The sequence below is a fragment of the Lithobates pipiens genome, unplaced genomic scaffold (assembly GCF_037356315.1).
Source record: "Lithobates pipiens isolate NorthernLeopardFrog02 unplaced genomic scaffold, aLitPip1_a1.2 Scaffold_13, whole genome shotgun sequence".
Taxonomy (NCBI): Eukaryota; Metazoa; Chordata; class Amphibia; order Anura; family Ranidae; genus Lithobates; species Lithobates pipiens.
This window is the reverse complement of record NW_027507718.1, coordinates 2,420,891-2,437,579: the sequence shown is the minus strand read 5'-3', so window position 1 is coordinate 2,437,579 and position 16,689 is coordinate 2,420,891. Positions and strand designations below refer to the sequence as shown.

At 39.4% G+C, this 16,689-nt stretch overlaps 1 protein-coding gene across 2 annotated transcripts in view; it reads right to left on the bottom strand.

The window, feature by feature from the left end:
* The window catches only part of CNTNAP4 (contactin associated protein family member 4), a 524,353-nt gene that overhangs the window by 12,156 nt on the left and 495,508 nt on the right, over nt 1-16,689 (bottom strand). For both annotated transcript variants that reach the window (XM_077474781.1, XM_077474782.1), the window contains 2 exons: nt 11,671-11,892; nt 4,036-4,107 (listed from right to left, as the gene is read on the bottom strand). In XM_077474781.1, the coding sequence (XP_077330907.1) occupies nt 4,036-4,107; nt 11,671-11,892 (294 nt within the window). The remainder of the gene's footprint in view (nt 1-4,035; nt 4,108-11,670; nt 11,893-16,689) is intronic.

The window sequence follows — 16,689 nt, the reverse complement described above, 5'->3', positions numbered from 1 at the left end:
CAGTGTAGGGATGAGCTTTATGTTCGAGTCAAGTTCGCCAAACAGTGAACAATTTTTGTTGTTCATGGCAAATTTGAAAGCCGCGGAACATCCTTTAAAAGTCTTTGGGAAAATCAAAAGTGCTAATTTTAAAGGCTTATATGCATGGTATTGTATTGGGTCCTACACCAGGGGACATGTATCAATGCAAAAAAAGTTTTAAAAACTGAAGTTTTTCCAGGAGCAGTGATTTTAATAATGCTTAAAGTGAAACAATAAAAGTGTAATATTCCTTTAAATTTCACACCTGGGGGGTGTCTATACTATGCCTGTAAAGGGGCGCATGTTTCCCATGTTTAGAACAATCTGACAGCAAAATGACATTTCTAAAGTAATAAAAGTAATTTAAAACTACTCGTGGCTGGGGAGCGTGGCTGGATGTGATCGTGGCAAGATGTGCTAATACAGAGCTCTGGCTTCCATCCGACTTGCCATCCTGATAGCAGCCGATAGACCGACGATCTGCAGCACTGACAGTGACAGTAGGCGAGCGGAGAAGCCTCGGCAGTGGGACATGCCATTTTCAGCTAAAAAGCAGCACAGGAAATATCTTTCCCAGCCGCCGAACAACAAGGCACAGCACTCCCAGAGGGATCGGCAGATTCATCCCACATGCTGCAGGAGATAGGGGTAGACACAGCTGCTATCACCGACCCAATTGTGGAAGCCATAGCAGTCTCACAATCGGAGCTGATGGGACGCATTGACTTGTTAGCTTCAGAATGCAATCTCATCTGCCATGATCTAGATAAAATTAGAGGCAGACTGACCACTGCGGAGGACCACATCTCAGAAGTGGAGGACATCTCTCATATACAGGGTTCCCAGCTGGCCTGCAGATGATGCCAAAGACCGCCAAGGAAGAAACAATGTGAGGGTGGTGGGGTTGCCGGAGGGAGTGGAAGGGACTGCTACTACCATTTTTGCTGAGCAATTCTTTAAAACCTTGCTGGCATTGGGCAATCTCCCTCCTACTTATGTTGCTGAGCGGGCACATAGGGTCCCAACGGCAGCTAGACCATCAGGCGCCCCACCGCGGCCTTTCCTGGCCCGGTTTCTAAACTATAGAGACCTTGACATGTTGGCGGAAGCAAGGAAACATAAAGAATTAAAATTTGAAAATCCCCGTATCATGCTGTTTCCAGATTTCTCAAAGAGAAACGCAAAGAAGACGTTGCTCCAGAGGTGAAAAAAAGTCTCAGAGAAGGGGAACTGAAATACAGCATGCTGTACCTGAGTCGTCTTCCTGGAGGAATTTGTACATTTCTACAAGTCACTGTATTCACCGATTGCTCCATACAATCAAACAGAATTGGAGGTACTGCTACAAAGCCTTTCAATACCACAACTGTCTGCCACAGATAGGGTTTTACTAGATGAAACTATCTCAGTTTTGGAAATCGAGACGGCCTTACTGGCATTTCCCCCCCAGAAAGTTCCGGGCCCAGGCGGTTTTCCCGCAGATTTCTACAAGCAGCCCCCCTCTCTCCTGAACCATACCAGGCCACATGCCCTCAACATTGGAGGGTGCTTTGTGGTAGCGGCCCCCCAAAACACCTTGTCCCAATGTTGATGGGGAGAAGGGCCTCATCACCACAACCCTTGCTTGGTGGCTGTGGGGGTCTGTGGGCGGGAGGCTTATCGGAATCTGGAAGCCCCCTTTAACAAGTGGACCGCCAGATCCCAGCCCCCCCTGTGTGAATTGGTAATGGGGTACAAATGTACCCCTACCATTTCACAAAAAAGTGTCAAAAGGGTTAAAAAGCACAAGAGACGTTTTTTGACAAGTCCTTTATTAATTTCTTCTTCTTTCCGCTTCTTCTTCCATCTTCTGGTCTTCCTTTGGTGTTCTTCTTCTTCCTCCATCTTCTTCTTCTTCATCTTCATCTCGTTCTTCCTCCGCTCTTCTTGTCCCACATCTTGCTCCGGATTCTTCTCTGCTCTGTCCGCACGATCCACCTCAGTGGGAGTCTTCCGCCATGTGACGCTTCTGTTCTTCTGACACTTCTTATATAATGAAGGGTGGGGCCACCCGGGGACCCTGCCCCCTCTGACGCCCGGGGACTTCCCTATTGTTTTCCCCAGGATGTCAGAGGGGGGGTCACCCCATTTACGTAAACGGGTGACCTTGTCCCCTCTGATAACATGAGGAAAGCCATAGGCAAGTCCCCATGCGTCAGAAGGGGCGTGGTTACTGGGGGGGGCATCACACGGCGGAAGATTCCCACTGAGGCGGATCGTGCAGATGGAGCGGAGAAGGTGCCGGAGCAAGATGTTGCATGAGAAGAGTGAAGGAAGAAGAAGAAGAAGATGGAGGAAGAAGAAGAACACCGAAGGAAGACCAGAAGAAAGAAGATAGAAGAAGAAGCGGAAAGAAGAAGAAATTAATAAGGAGGGGGGCGTTCTCTCATCCCCCTCTCTTTTCCTGCGGCCTGCCGGGTTGCGTGCTCGGATAAGGGTCTGGCATGGATTTTTGGGGGACCCCACACCATTTTTTTATTTTGGCGCGGGTTTCCCTTAAAATCCATACCAGACTTGAAGGGTCTGGTATGGATTTTGAGGGGGATCCCCACGCCATTTTTTTTACATTTTGGTGCGGGGTTCCCCTTAATATCCATACCAGACCTGAGGGCCTGGTATGGAATTTAGGGGGACCCCCATGCATTTTTTTTTTAAATTTTGATTCAGGGTTCCCCTGTGGGGAAATTCAGTGCCGTTTTTATCAATGGACTTATAGCAACAATAACCGCGATTTAAATGACTTTTTTTCCTTTAGAAATGTAATTTTGCTGTCAGACTGTTCTAAACACGGGAAACATGCGCCCCTTTACAGGCATACTATAGACATCCCCCATGTATGAAATTTAAAGGAATATTACACTTTTATTGTTTCACTTTAAGCATTATTAAAATCACTGCTCCCGAAAAAAAGGCTGTTTTAAAAACTTTTTTTTTGCATTTATACATGTCCCCTGGGGCAGGACCCAGGTCCCCAAACAGTTTTTATGACAATACCATGCATATAAGCCTTTAAAATCATCACTTTTGATTATTCATGTTCCTGTCCTATAGACTTTAACGATGTTCGCGTGTTTGAACAAATTTTTTGACTGTTCTCATGTTCTGGATGCTAATCAAACAGGGGTGTCTTCGGCTCATCCCTACCACAGTGTGAGTTTGGGTATTTGATGGTCCATGTATAAGCTTATTCTATTTCTTTCCAACCATACAGTACTAAGATGCTGGTACATCTGCAGCTTTCTGAACATTGTTTGGAGTTGCTCAAGATGTCTGTATACCCAAGGTGTTGTAGCCCCTATGGTTGTTGGGGATCTTTTCATGCACAGAACCATATATGAAAGATTCTGGTAAAGTTCCCCATGTGCATCACAACATCTATTATTACTACATATTGAATATTTTTTATTTTTTTTATTAGCATGCTTTAACTTATTTATTTTATTATATGCTGTTGTTTATACTATACAATAATTGTATTATGAAAATACACATGGCCATTTGTATGCACTGCCACAGTAAGATGAGGACATGTACATATTCTTAATGAACCACTGGGCTATAGACCTTAATTATTGATATGTTTGATTCAGAGAGTTTAACAGAATTTTATTAGCCAGTCAATGTATTGCTGATGATTCAAACATATAGTTGCTTTAAAGGTAACTGTACATTTATTCTTCTACCATCTTGAGAAAGATGGCCTAAACTTCACTGAAACGCCTAACAATAAAAATGCTGCTATTTTAATCTATCTCCTCTGCAAGACCCGTGAGTGCCTCTATACCTGTTTTATATTATTTTACTTAGATACAATGCAATCTAAATATTTTAAATGGTTTCCAATAGCCAGGGATAAAAGTCACACTAGGTGGGACCTATTGTTAAACATTTAAGATTATACTTATTTTACACTCTGATCTAGGCATATCATTACCTAACCATAGGATATATAAAATAAAACATATATTTTATTACCTCCAACAACAGCAAAACTACTTTTCAACACATTAGTGAGTGGCTCTCCATTATCCATTGGTCTTGAGTGATCTGCAGAAGGACATATAAGAGCAGGCATCCAAAAGAAACAGCAGGTTATTGTGCATGTAGTCTTAATACTCAGTCATAATATACAGTACTTTTTTTAAATGATTGTTTTCATTATAAATTATTTTAAAGTGGACCTTACTCAAAAATCAAAGATTTACTATAGATATAAGAAACAATGAAAAGTGTTAATTGTGCCTAAGCAGTAACCTGAAAGTATATCTTTTGACTTGAAATCTAGTACAGTGCACTTTCTGATACAGTATGTCAGGGGGACTAGAAGGCATAAGCAAAGTTTGGTTTACTGGACATTTGCCAAACCCAGAAGCAAATCCACAAACCCAAAACATAATGCACACACCTAAATTAAGTCTATGGGAGGCAAATTTTTTTTATATCCTTTTCCAAGTCCAGTTTATAAGCTTTTATCTAAAAGGGCATGGTTAGCTGGGCACTGCCATGGCAGACTTGCATCAATTAAAAAATTAAAATTAAAAAATATTTTTTTTTCTGGGAGGTGACTAAAAGGACAACATTACAAATACCTTCGATCCATAGATACAAAAGAGTCACTCCTCTGAATCCTATGGACACCAGAGTGCGATTCATTAGCAAGAGTTCCATAGACTGCTCAGTGAGAGTCTGCCACCTTAGCACTATAGGAAAAACATTGAAAATCCTCCACCCAAGTCCTTCAGACACCACAGACAGAGTACTCTGCCTGAGTCGTATAGACACGCCAGTGAGATTCCACTGTCTAAGTCATGTAGACATAAAAAAGCAAAAGCCCCTGTCTGAGTCCTGTAATAACAACAGTAAGAGTTTTCCGTCTAAGTCCTATAGAAACAACAAAGAGATTCCTCCAAAAAACAGCACAATGAGATTCCTTTATCTGGTCCTTTAGAAACAACAGATCTTGGCTTTTCCAATGAATACCTTAAGACGTTTAAACTCTCACTGACTCCACACTTAACACCAGTTTTCCACAAAGCCACTATCACTGCATCGTTTCTCCAAGAAATGCTTAAAGCTCACATTGTTACGCTTCCTAAACCAGGGAAAGATCCCAATACACCGGCTAATTTCCGGTCTATCTCCTTACTTAATTCGGACGTGAAAGTATATGCGAAGGTCCTAGCCAGAAGATTGATGTCTATATTGCCAACACTTATACAACGCAACCAGATGGGTTTTGTGAAGGGGAGACAAACTTCAGACGCCACTAGGCGTATAATAAATGTGATACATTCTGCAGAGCTGAACAAAACGCCTTCTCTGTTGTTATCTATTGACACAGAGAAGGCGTTTGACCGGGTTCACTGGGAATACATGCAAATGGTCTTAACAAAATTTGGTTTCAAGGGTATCATTCGAACAGCTATATTAGCCCTTTACTCTTGCCCGTTAGCCCAGGTACAATCCGCAGGATTTTTATCTAAAACATTTCCCATCAAAAATGGAACCAGACAAGGCTGTCCATTATTGCCTCTCATATTTAACCTCATGATCGAACCTCTGGCCGAAACCATTCGAACTAATTCTCTCATAAATAGGTTTTCCTGTGGCTCCAATATACACTCCATTAACCTCTTTGCGGATGACGTCATCCTGATTTTGACTGATCCACGCCATTCATTACCACAAGCACACAAATCCTTATGGACTTTGGGGAAGTGTCCTATTACAAGGTGAATTTTGGTAAATCTCTAATATTAAACCTGGGAACATCCCCCGACACAAAACAACTCCTGAGTAATCAGCTGCCCTATACCTGGAGTGATCATGGTATTACTTATCTAGGCATTACCCTAACTAACACTATATCTACTCTAGTTAAAAAAAATCTGGCCACACTCGTCCCTAAATTGGAATCCCAACTCAAGGAAAGGTCCAAAAGAGAAATCTCCTGGATGGGGAGGGTTATGGCCTATAAAATGATGATCCTACCACAAATCCTTTATCTATTTCGTGCCATCCCCATCTCGATCCCTTTTAAATTCCTTAACGAGCTTTCAAATATGGCCTGCCCGAAACAACCTAATAGCACACAAGAAAGTAAGAGGTGCGGGACTGGTAGATATACAAGATTATTTGCTGGCCGTCCGACTTGATAGCATTAAATATTGGTTCACCACTTCAGAACCTCCCTTATGGGTTGATATTGAACAATCTATTGCACCTACTACCGACCTCAAACTTTTTCTTTTAAGTGATAGTTGGGACCCCTGGAAAATGACCTACCTGTCCCCACCCATGCAAACCTCCTTAATGGCATGGCGACAATACTTAAAATTGAAATCCGATGAGGCTCATCCCCTGCCTTACCACCTACCCTTAACTTTACTTGAAGCCAAAATCCCAATGTTATCAGTGAAAGTATTCACTGACCATGGTATTTCCCTGATCTTGGAATTCTATGATGGTCATCGCACCAAACCAATGGCACAACTGCTCACCCAAGATAACCTACCTAATACTTCATGGTTCTCGGGCCTACGCATCATGAACTTTCTCAAAAAACGCTTATTTCCAGAAGTGAGTATACCTCCCAAAACTTGGCACTTTTATACTACTAAGACCACTAAAGGTATCTCCTTTTTCTATAACCAATTACAAAATAAGAACACCTTTAGGAAAACGGCTGCAATGTGTGAATGGGAAAATGATTTAAATACTACGTTCTCAGATGACCAATGGTTATCAGCCATCAAAGCGATCCATACTTCGACACATTGTACTCAACATTGGTAGATGTCAATTAAAATTGTCAACAGATGGCAATACACGCCATATAGATTATCAAAATACTTTCTGCACCCATTGCCACAATGTTGGAGACAATGTGGTCATATAGGTAACCTATTACACATGTTTTGGGAATGTCCGAATGTTCGTAGCATATGGAATCAAGTGTTCTGTTTGATCTCTTCTATCACTGGAATACTTACTCCCCCTATACCAGCTTTGGCACTATTACATATAGGTATTGATAAATTTCCGACAGAGCACAAAGCAGTAATCAGTCACATTCTCTTAGAGACTCGAGCGTATATTCTACCCACATGGAAAACGAATACTACTATTAATCTCTCTGATATTTCTAAAGCAGTACACAGGAACTATACATTCGAGCGCCTTCTTGCACTCAATTCTTTACAAATAAAGAAATTTGATAACAGATGGTCTATCTGGCCTAAAAAAGGTATAAACTAGAAGCTGAACTAGGAGTTAAACAGCACACTTGATACAATACGATAATTCTCCATAATACCGCCATTGATATTTGAATACATGATTGTATAGTTTAGATTGTTTAGTCCTGATGATCTATACTACCACTCCGCCTTGTTTCTCTTTTGTATATTACTCGACGACGCATTGTGTATATCACACTTAATTCTTTCTGAGCCTAACTTAGTTTCTTTGTTTTGTTTTTCTTTCCCCCATTTATTCCACCCTTTTCTTTTTGTACCCTACATAAATTTCAATAAAAACTTATTGATGAGAAAAAAAAAAAAAAGAAAAAGAAACAACAGATCTGACTAAAAACAAAACAAGGAGAAAAAATGTTCTGAGTCCTACAGATGCCACAGTGAGAATCCTCTGCCAGAGTCCTATTGTCACAACAAAGAGAGACCTCTAACTGTGTCCTATGGACATCATAGTGAGAGTCCTCCCTTTGAGTCCTATAGACAACAAAAATATAAACATTTCTCTGGTCCACAAGGTGCATACACATGTAAGAGCTGAATTGTTTAAAATGTTTTTTTTCAGTGAGCATAAAAAAAATATGACCAGAAAAGGAAATATTCTGGATATCGATGTAAAACTGGACTATAAAAATTAGTCTTTAGTAATGTCTCTTCTCACAGTGTACACATATTGTACATAGGGTTTAATCCTGACTGATGACATTAGCAGCCTGGCCTCATTTCATTCAAATGTAGTTTGAATCCAAGAAAAAATAAAGTACCACATTGTATGTTGTTACCAAGATAGACATTTATTTACTAATTATGTTTGATGGCTTCACAGCACTATGTTTAATACATAATATATGTTTTGAGACAATAATGTATGATTCTATTTCACATTTATATGAAAAAAGCTAACTGGTCTAAAGTTTTAGGATTCTTTTTTCATTTTAACCTGGCATGGTCATTTATTTAGGCTACATCTAGACTGCTTCCAGTTGTGGTGTGTTAAGGCAGTTCATTCATTCTAAGGCCGCGTACACACGGGCGGACTGTCTGACAGACTTGGTCCGCTGAAACGTGTTTCAGCGGACAATCCGCTCGTGTGTGGGCTTCAGCGGACTTTTTCAGCGGACAGTCTGGCGGACTAAGTCTTTCGGAGTTTCCGTAATATTGTCCGTCCAAACTTGGTTTCAGCGGACAGTCCGCTCGTGAGTAGGCTAGTTCGACGGACTAAGTATGGCGCATGCTCAGAAAGGATTTACGCGGCCGAAGGTTGCATTGCAGTGTATTGGACGTCTAATTTCTAGTCCCGTCGTACGTGCCGTACACGTCATCACGCAAGCTTTCAGCGGACTGTCTGTTCGTCGTGTGTGGTCAAGTCCGTTCATTCAAAAGTAGGACGGACTGTCTGTCGGATTGTCTGACGGACTTAGTTGGATGGATAGTCCGCCCGTGTGTACGCGGCCTTCAACTCCCAAGTCAGCACTTACGACGATGTCCATTAATGATCCTTTTTTTTTTCTTTAGGCAAAACATGTTGCACAAAGTTAAAAGTTCTTTAGACTTGTGCATTTTGGCCAGACCTGGCCTTAGTCATAGTCAACTCATTATGAATGGGCTGCCAACACACAGCAATAGACATAAAAAAGTGCAAGGCCCTTGTGGTATGTTTATGGTATGTGCATTGTGGTGCACTGCTGTGTGTTGGCCTCTACTGTGCAGTGTGATGGAGTGCTATTATCATTGATTGGCACCACAATGCTGCTTACATAGAGTCCTGTATTATAGAAACTCAAAGCTTTTACTACAGTGCACAAGTGTAAATGGACTGTTTTGCATGGAGTTGTAGTCATAAAGTTGGCTCCATGCACAAAAAAAGACTAAAAATGAAGGAGGTTTTCAGAAGCTGGTAAGTTATGTATTATCTGCCAGCAACTTGCCATAGCATTTTAACAGGCTGGAAGCTTTTTTAGCATCTTTTTTTTTTTTTTTAATACTGATATGCTAACATGTAATTTCTACAATGCTCATGAAAAGGTTTACCGCATAACATTGAGATTGTAACTTCTTGTACACTGTGAGCTATATTGGCTTCTGTTGTTTGACTCCTATGTGTTATGTAAAAAATGGTGTTATATAAATCCAAATAAAAAGTAACTTAATTGCCAACTAGATGCCTTGCATGAAATTATTTGGAGAGTGGGGGAGACTCAATCTGCTCATGTGATATTAAAAAAAAAAAAAAATCTCCCCTCTGACGTAACTGAGACTGTATGTTAGATATGATTAGCCACCGCATGAGAGTGACACAAAACAACAACCTTATAAATTAATATAAGTAAATCACATTGAAAAGTACAATAAATTTCATTAAAGTGCTATGTGCTAAAAAATGAGTACTTATACATCCAATCACAAAATAAAGATCATGGCACTGCTCCTGATCATGTCAGAGTGACAAAACACATTGGGCGGGGTTTGCTGGAGTTATTTATGTCTGTCTAGTTCTGGACTGTGGAATGCAAATGCATTTGTATGGGTTACATGTGGATGTAGCTTGTGTGATGTAGACCTTTTTATAATGGGAGTAGTATACTGTATGATTTTAATTTTTTTTATTAAATGGAGTCACACTGTGGGATGTTGCATGGCTTCTATTTCCCTCTCTATGCATGCATATGATAGAATGATGATGGAGTACTGCTGGTAAAGGAGGTTGCTGATTTACACAAGGATATATATAGATAGCTAAAGGAGAAGGTTAAAACAGGTGCTGATAACTTACTATTCTGGTAAGAGAGGACAAGTAGGCGAGCATGGAGTGGTTGCACTTTGAAGCACAGCATTATGAATTGTTGAAGCACTGAGCATGTTTTACAATACATGAACTTTATTTGTGAATGGATGTATAAGTACTTGGTTACAGAATGCAGCACTGCAAATCATGAATTAATGAACTGTTGAAGCACTGAAGCACTTTCTAAGCACATTAACTGTATTTTGTGATTGGATGTTATAAGTACAAATTTTTTAGCACATAGCACTTTAATGAGATTTATTGCAGTTTTCAATGTGATTCACTTATATGAATTTATTTTTTATAGTTTAATTTATTGAGATTATTATTGATTTAAGCACTTTGAGCACTCTATTGTATATTTTAAAATAGCACCACACATACTTAGCGGTGTTAGCATTGAGATTATCCCATACAGGATAATCATAGTACAGGCAGCTACAAGGAAATACACACCCTAGCATGGGGTTTTCACTGCTCTTAATAACCCTACCCATCAAAAATAATTCAAAAACATCCACTACCTATTGACCCTGCAATATATTTTTCATTAAATAATTTCTTAATTTTCCTGTCTCCTTGTGATTTCCTCCAAGAATTCTTGAACCTCTCCTTTTCCCCCTCACTTCTGTTTGGAATGAGTGGTGCACGTTAGTTGTGGTCATGTACACTGTTCTGTGTACACTGCAAATCCCATTGTCCATAGACCCTAGTCCATCTTGGTAGCAAGCAAGGGAGGTGGCTGCATTCTTACTGTACATACAGTCAGATCATAGAGAATGAATGTAGCCACCTTCTAACAGTCAGAGATTTGGAGGAGACAGAGCAATGTAATGTAATTTTTTGAGTTAAGAATATATACTTGAGTAGACCTTTTTGACAAACACTGTTTGGTGTCATTGTAATGCTTTCTTATTGTATCACCAAATGGGGAGTACCCTCTGGAAGTGGGACTATACCAGCACTAAATAAGTACAATAGGAGTAAAAAATTGCCATCTATTGATACAAATATATTGAGACAATTCAGGGACACCAATTTTTTTTTATTATTTTATATTATTTTACTAAAATAATTAATAATTAATAAACAATAATAATTAATAGAAAATAATAATTAATAAAATAGTTAATAAAAATTACTATTTTTTATTTATTTTACTTCTAATTTTTAATCTTTTGTACCAATAAATGTATTGTACTTATTTAGTGCCAGTATATTCCCACCTCAGAGGGTACTCTCCATTTGTCTATACACAGGGATAATGGCACTCTACCCACAGTAATCAGATCTATCCATATATCTTAGTGTATCACTTCCTATGCTAATAATTACTTGATTTTTAATTGTAAGTTCTGCACAAACAAATTCTGCTTTTGCTATTCTTTTTCTTACAACCATTTATGGTTTAACGTGTACAAGCCCTTTTTAAATAAACAGTACATTTTGTTTATTGAACTGTTACAATTTTTGCAAAATTATGATCTCCATTTTTTTTTATAGTTTAAAAAAGCACTCAAAGTACAGCCAACATTTTGCATACACTATTAAATCCAGTAGTAGTCATAGTACCTGCAAATGAATGGGTTGCCTCTCCTGATGTTGCATCTTCACCATTTAGGGAACCACAGCCAGATTCAGACACTTGACCCTTTATAATAATCTGAGAGCTAGGATTATTTTGGAATGCAAGCTTCAGTGGGAAAATATTATTAAATTGCACAGCAGAAAGACATCCAGTGAATCCATTTGCATTGGCTTTCATGGTTTCTAGGTCAATATTGATGTCTTCAGCTGAAAAAGCAGTTAATTCATGTTTTACTCAGCTTATAATAATAAAATGACTAGCAATAAGCAGGGTTCATTGTCAACGTAAATTATCAAAACAACAAAGTGCAATGGAGTCATTTTTAAAATGCGTTTTTGTCAAGTCATTGATACTGTAGATTTTGCCATTAATTGCAAATAACATGGATGGATACATTTTTGCACATTTGCAGCCATTGTAATATAGGATGGGTAGATACTAATATACTCTTAGCTAGCCCTAGTAACGTGTGACCAGTTTGTGCCCTATTTAGTCAGGGCACCTAGGGTTCGTTTTCAAATGGGGCACTAACTGTCAGGTCCACTATTATTTTCCAAACTGAAAAGCAGTTGTATTTTTCTGTTTACTTGCATGATGCAGTATTACTGTAATTCACTGCTTAGTGAATGGCAGTCTGCAATAATTAATCAGAAGCTGGAAGTGGTAACAGATATCAAACATTAGCTATTGTTACAGGGGAATTTGGAATAGTGCAACCCCATCTTTTCTTCTTTACAAAATGCTACAAATGTTACTGTTGTGGTAACAGCAACATGGCATTGGTACTGTGAGTTTAAAGTTTATGTAATCCCTTACATTTAATTTGCTAAAACATAATGTGCCATAAACAAATACAATGTTGTTTGTTTCAGAAATTATTGTTTTGACCTTTTTCATTTCATTTTGTATTTTTTTTTTTTTTGAATCTCTGTCTTTCTATACTTTTTCAGCCACTTCTTGTCTACATAAACTCACTTCAACGCCAATGACACATCAATGCTCTAGGTTGGCCTACTGACAGCAATAATGGAATATAACTGCGTAATGTGCTGGCTTGGCTACTTGCAGTTTCCTTCAGGGTTGCATGTGACAAGGTGACCATGCAGAAGTAAAATTGGGAGACAGTTGTCTTCCTATAATGGGAGGTGAATGAAAAATAAACTTCTTGGTAGGATTACCAGGTATTCTTTTAATGAAAGCTACATATTTAAACAGATTAAAAACAGCTTTGAAATCAAATGTGTGTACTGTATATGAGATTTTAGTGAGTGGTTTTATGTCTACTTTAAAAAGTAATTGCAATAGTAAAATGTTGGCAAATTTTGTAAGACTTGACCTAAATATACTAAGAATAATGACGTATAAGCAAAGGCCATGTCAACATTACTTGATTGGATTATTCTTTTTTTTACAGATTTTGCTTTGTTTTTTTGTGTTGCTTAAAGTGGATGTAAACCCTCACATATACTCAGTGAAGTGAACAGCCTTAGATGACACATAGAGCTGAAACAAATCTCCCTACATATGTTTTACATGTATATCTGCTGTCTTTAGCTTGCTATATTCTTTAGAAAGTGAACATTGTGTTAGAATGTTTTCTTTCTGTTCAGCATGGTGAGTGGAGTCTTTGCGTACACTGTGTGACAGCTGATTGGAGGAAAGGCACACCCCCCCTCGCCACATAGGCAGAGTAAGGAAGGAAGGAATGTGCAGGGCTGTGCTGTGAATAGATCAGCTCTCTGCTAATCTATTTATAGTACTCACTCTGACGCAAATTTTAGGCTGGTTTTATCTCAGTTGACAGAGAACTTGTCATGCTGATAACAGAAGAACTGAGCTGCAGAAAGACACGGGACTTAGGGTTTTGAAGAGAGATAAGAAAACACTGCAGATACATGGTCACATTTCATGAATCAGGTTTACATGCATTTTAAGTATAGATTTTCTGTGATTAGGTATACTTAGTGCTGTGTCAAAAGGTCAAAGATCTTCTTGTTTCACATGTGCTTTTGTAAGTTGCAGATGTGATTAAATTGGCATTTTCAAAACATTCTAATCTGGGGTTATTTCTGTCTCTTATTGCCACATACTTATTTTTCGAAAGAAAACTAACATCATGCAAGGATAATATTTGAACAGATACCTCAATAACAGAAATGTGATCAATTTAAGGAATTTTCACAACTTTTCAGAAAAGTTTCAACAATCATATACACATGAACAAAATGGTGGCGTTGCACTGTGAACTGACTATAAGAATAATAGAGTGCTAGTGCAATAATCAACAGATAAGTATAAAATAAAAACTTGCTGGGTACTAAAGTGCCAAGTGAAAAGTGAAACAAATGGAGTTTCTAAAGACAATGAACATTACTTATGTGTTGTTTATTGCACTAGCACTTTATTATTATTCTATTTAGTTCACAGTGCACCACCACCATTTATTAATTTACCTCCCTATCTGTTAAGAATCATCTTACCAGGTGTTTGTTGTAGTGTACCCTTAGTTTTGATTTGACAGTGCGGGAGTTATATATTTATTCTATCCATCATATACACATATTGCTAAGGCACACTGTGAGCTGCAAATTGAAAAAGATAAATAGAATAGAGGAGAGAACGTGCAGGCATTGGCAAGAGAAGATGGTATGATTATGATGTTATTTTATATCATTGTGAATCAGAAGGATCCATTGTTCACTTTGCTCACCTTACCCTCTTGATGGACACTAGCAGAAATTGCTCACACATTAATAAATCACAACAGTGATACTGCTGTGATTTGATCATGTGTGAGCAATAAATTAAAGAGGAGGTCCGCCCATCCCTTCAAAAATGAAAAGCCAGCAGCTACACATACTGCAGCTGCTGCTGACTTTTAATAGTAGGACACTTACAGTAGCTCACAAAAGTGAGTACACCCCTCACATTATTGTAAGTAGTTTATTATATCTTCTCATGTGACAACACTGAAGAAATTACACTTTGCTACAATGTAAAGTAGTGAGTGTAAAGCTTGTATAACAGTGTACATTTGCTGTACTCTCAAAATAACTCACCACACAGCCATTAATGTCTAAACTGCTGGCAACAAAAGTGAGTACACCCCTAAGTGAAAATGTCCAAATTGGGCCCAATTAGCCATTTTCCTTCCGCAGTGTAATGTGACTCGTTAGTGTTACAAGGTCTCAGGTTTGAATGGGGAGGAGGTGTGTTCAGTTTGGTGTTATTGCTCTCACTCTCTTATACTGGTCACTGGAAGTTCATCATAGCGCCTCGTGGCAAAGAACTCTTTGAGGATCTGGAAAAAAGAATTGTTGCTCTACATAAAGATGGCCTAGGCTATAAGAAAATTTCCAAGACCCTGAAACTGAGCTGCAGCATGGTGGCCAAGACCATACAGGGGTTTAACAGGACAGGTTCCACTCAGAACAGGCCTCGCCATGGTCGACCAAAGAAGTTGAGTGCACATGCTCAGCGACATATCCAGATGCTTTCTTTGGGAAATAGACGTATAAGTGCTACCAGCATTGCTGCAGGGGTCGAAGGGGTGGGGGGTCAGCCTGTCAGTGCTCAGACCATATGCCGCACATTGCACCAAACTGGTCTGCATGGCTGTCATCCCAGAATGAAGCCTTTTGTAAAGATGATGCACAAGAAAGCCCACAAACAGTTTGCTGAAGACAAGCAGACTAAGGACATTGATTACTGGAACATGTCCTGTGGTCTGATGAGACCAAGATACATTTATTTGGTTTAGATGGTGTCAAGCGTGTGTTGCGGCATCCAGCTGAGGAGTACAAAGACAAGTGTGTCTTGCCAACAGTCAAGCATGGTGGTGGGAGTGTCATGGTCTAGGGCTGCATGAGTACAGGAGCTACAGGCTGGTTACCGGCTCCCCCCCCAAAAGGTGCCAAATATATATGTATATATATATCTTTTTTTTTTATTCATCTCTTTATTCATATTGTCTGTAAGTCAAGAGGAAATACTTACACAGAAAGTCATAGGAAAGGGGTATTGGGTATAAAAAATAAGCGACTTTCCTCCAAATCATCAGATGTTCAGACCTCTGCTTCCACTCGTACGCTGACGACACGCAACTTTATTTCCGTATCACTGGACAAAGAGATCACCACCAACAACTAGAAAATTGCCTCAATTCAATAGAAGACTGGATGACCACCAACTCCCTCAAATGCAACGAATCAAAGACAGAGCTTCTTATCCTACACCCAAATCATAATTTTGGAACCAAAACCTCCTGGACACCACCCACCGTCTTTGGGCAGACCATCTCCCCTAAAACCAAGGCCAAGAGTCTCGGGTTATTTGAGACTCACAAATGTCAATGGATGCACAAATAGGAGCAGAAGTCAGTGGATCTCACTATCTGCTATGCATGCTACGCAGACTCATCCCTTTTATCCCAAAGAATGACAAAGCAGTGGTAGTTGGAACAATCATTAATTCACAACTTGACTATGCAAACTCGCTTTACATAGGATTACCACAATATCAACTTGCGTGATTACAACTTATCCAAAACATGGTGGCAAGGCTGATAGGAAAAAAACCCTGGGAATCAATCTCTCCTTCCCTGAGGAGCCTACATTGGCTAACCGTAAAGAATCGGATCACATTCAAGACCCTCTGCCTTACCCACAAATGCGTACATAGATACGCTCCTCAATACCTAGCTGAGAAAATAAATCATTACACACCAAACCGTCAGTCATCGAGCAGCCAACAAAAACCTCCTCCTCGTGCCCAAATCCCTGTACAAATCTAAGAGGGATCGGAGATTCGCTGTCCAAGGACCTCAGCTATGGAATGCTCTACCAACCAACATCCGCCTGGAAGAAAACCACCTGGCTTTTAGGAAGAAACTCAAGACCTTCCTCTTCTAGCTGATGATCAAAGCTCTTCACAGCGCCTTGAGGCAAGTCAGTTTGCGTTGTGCGCTATACAAATATCTCATTCATTCATTCATTCACTGATCT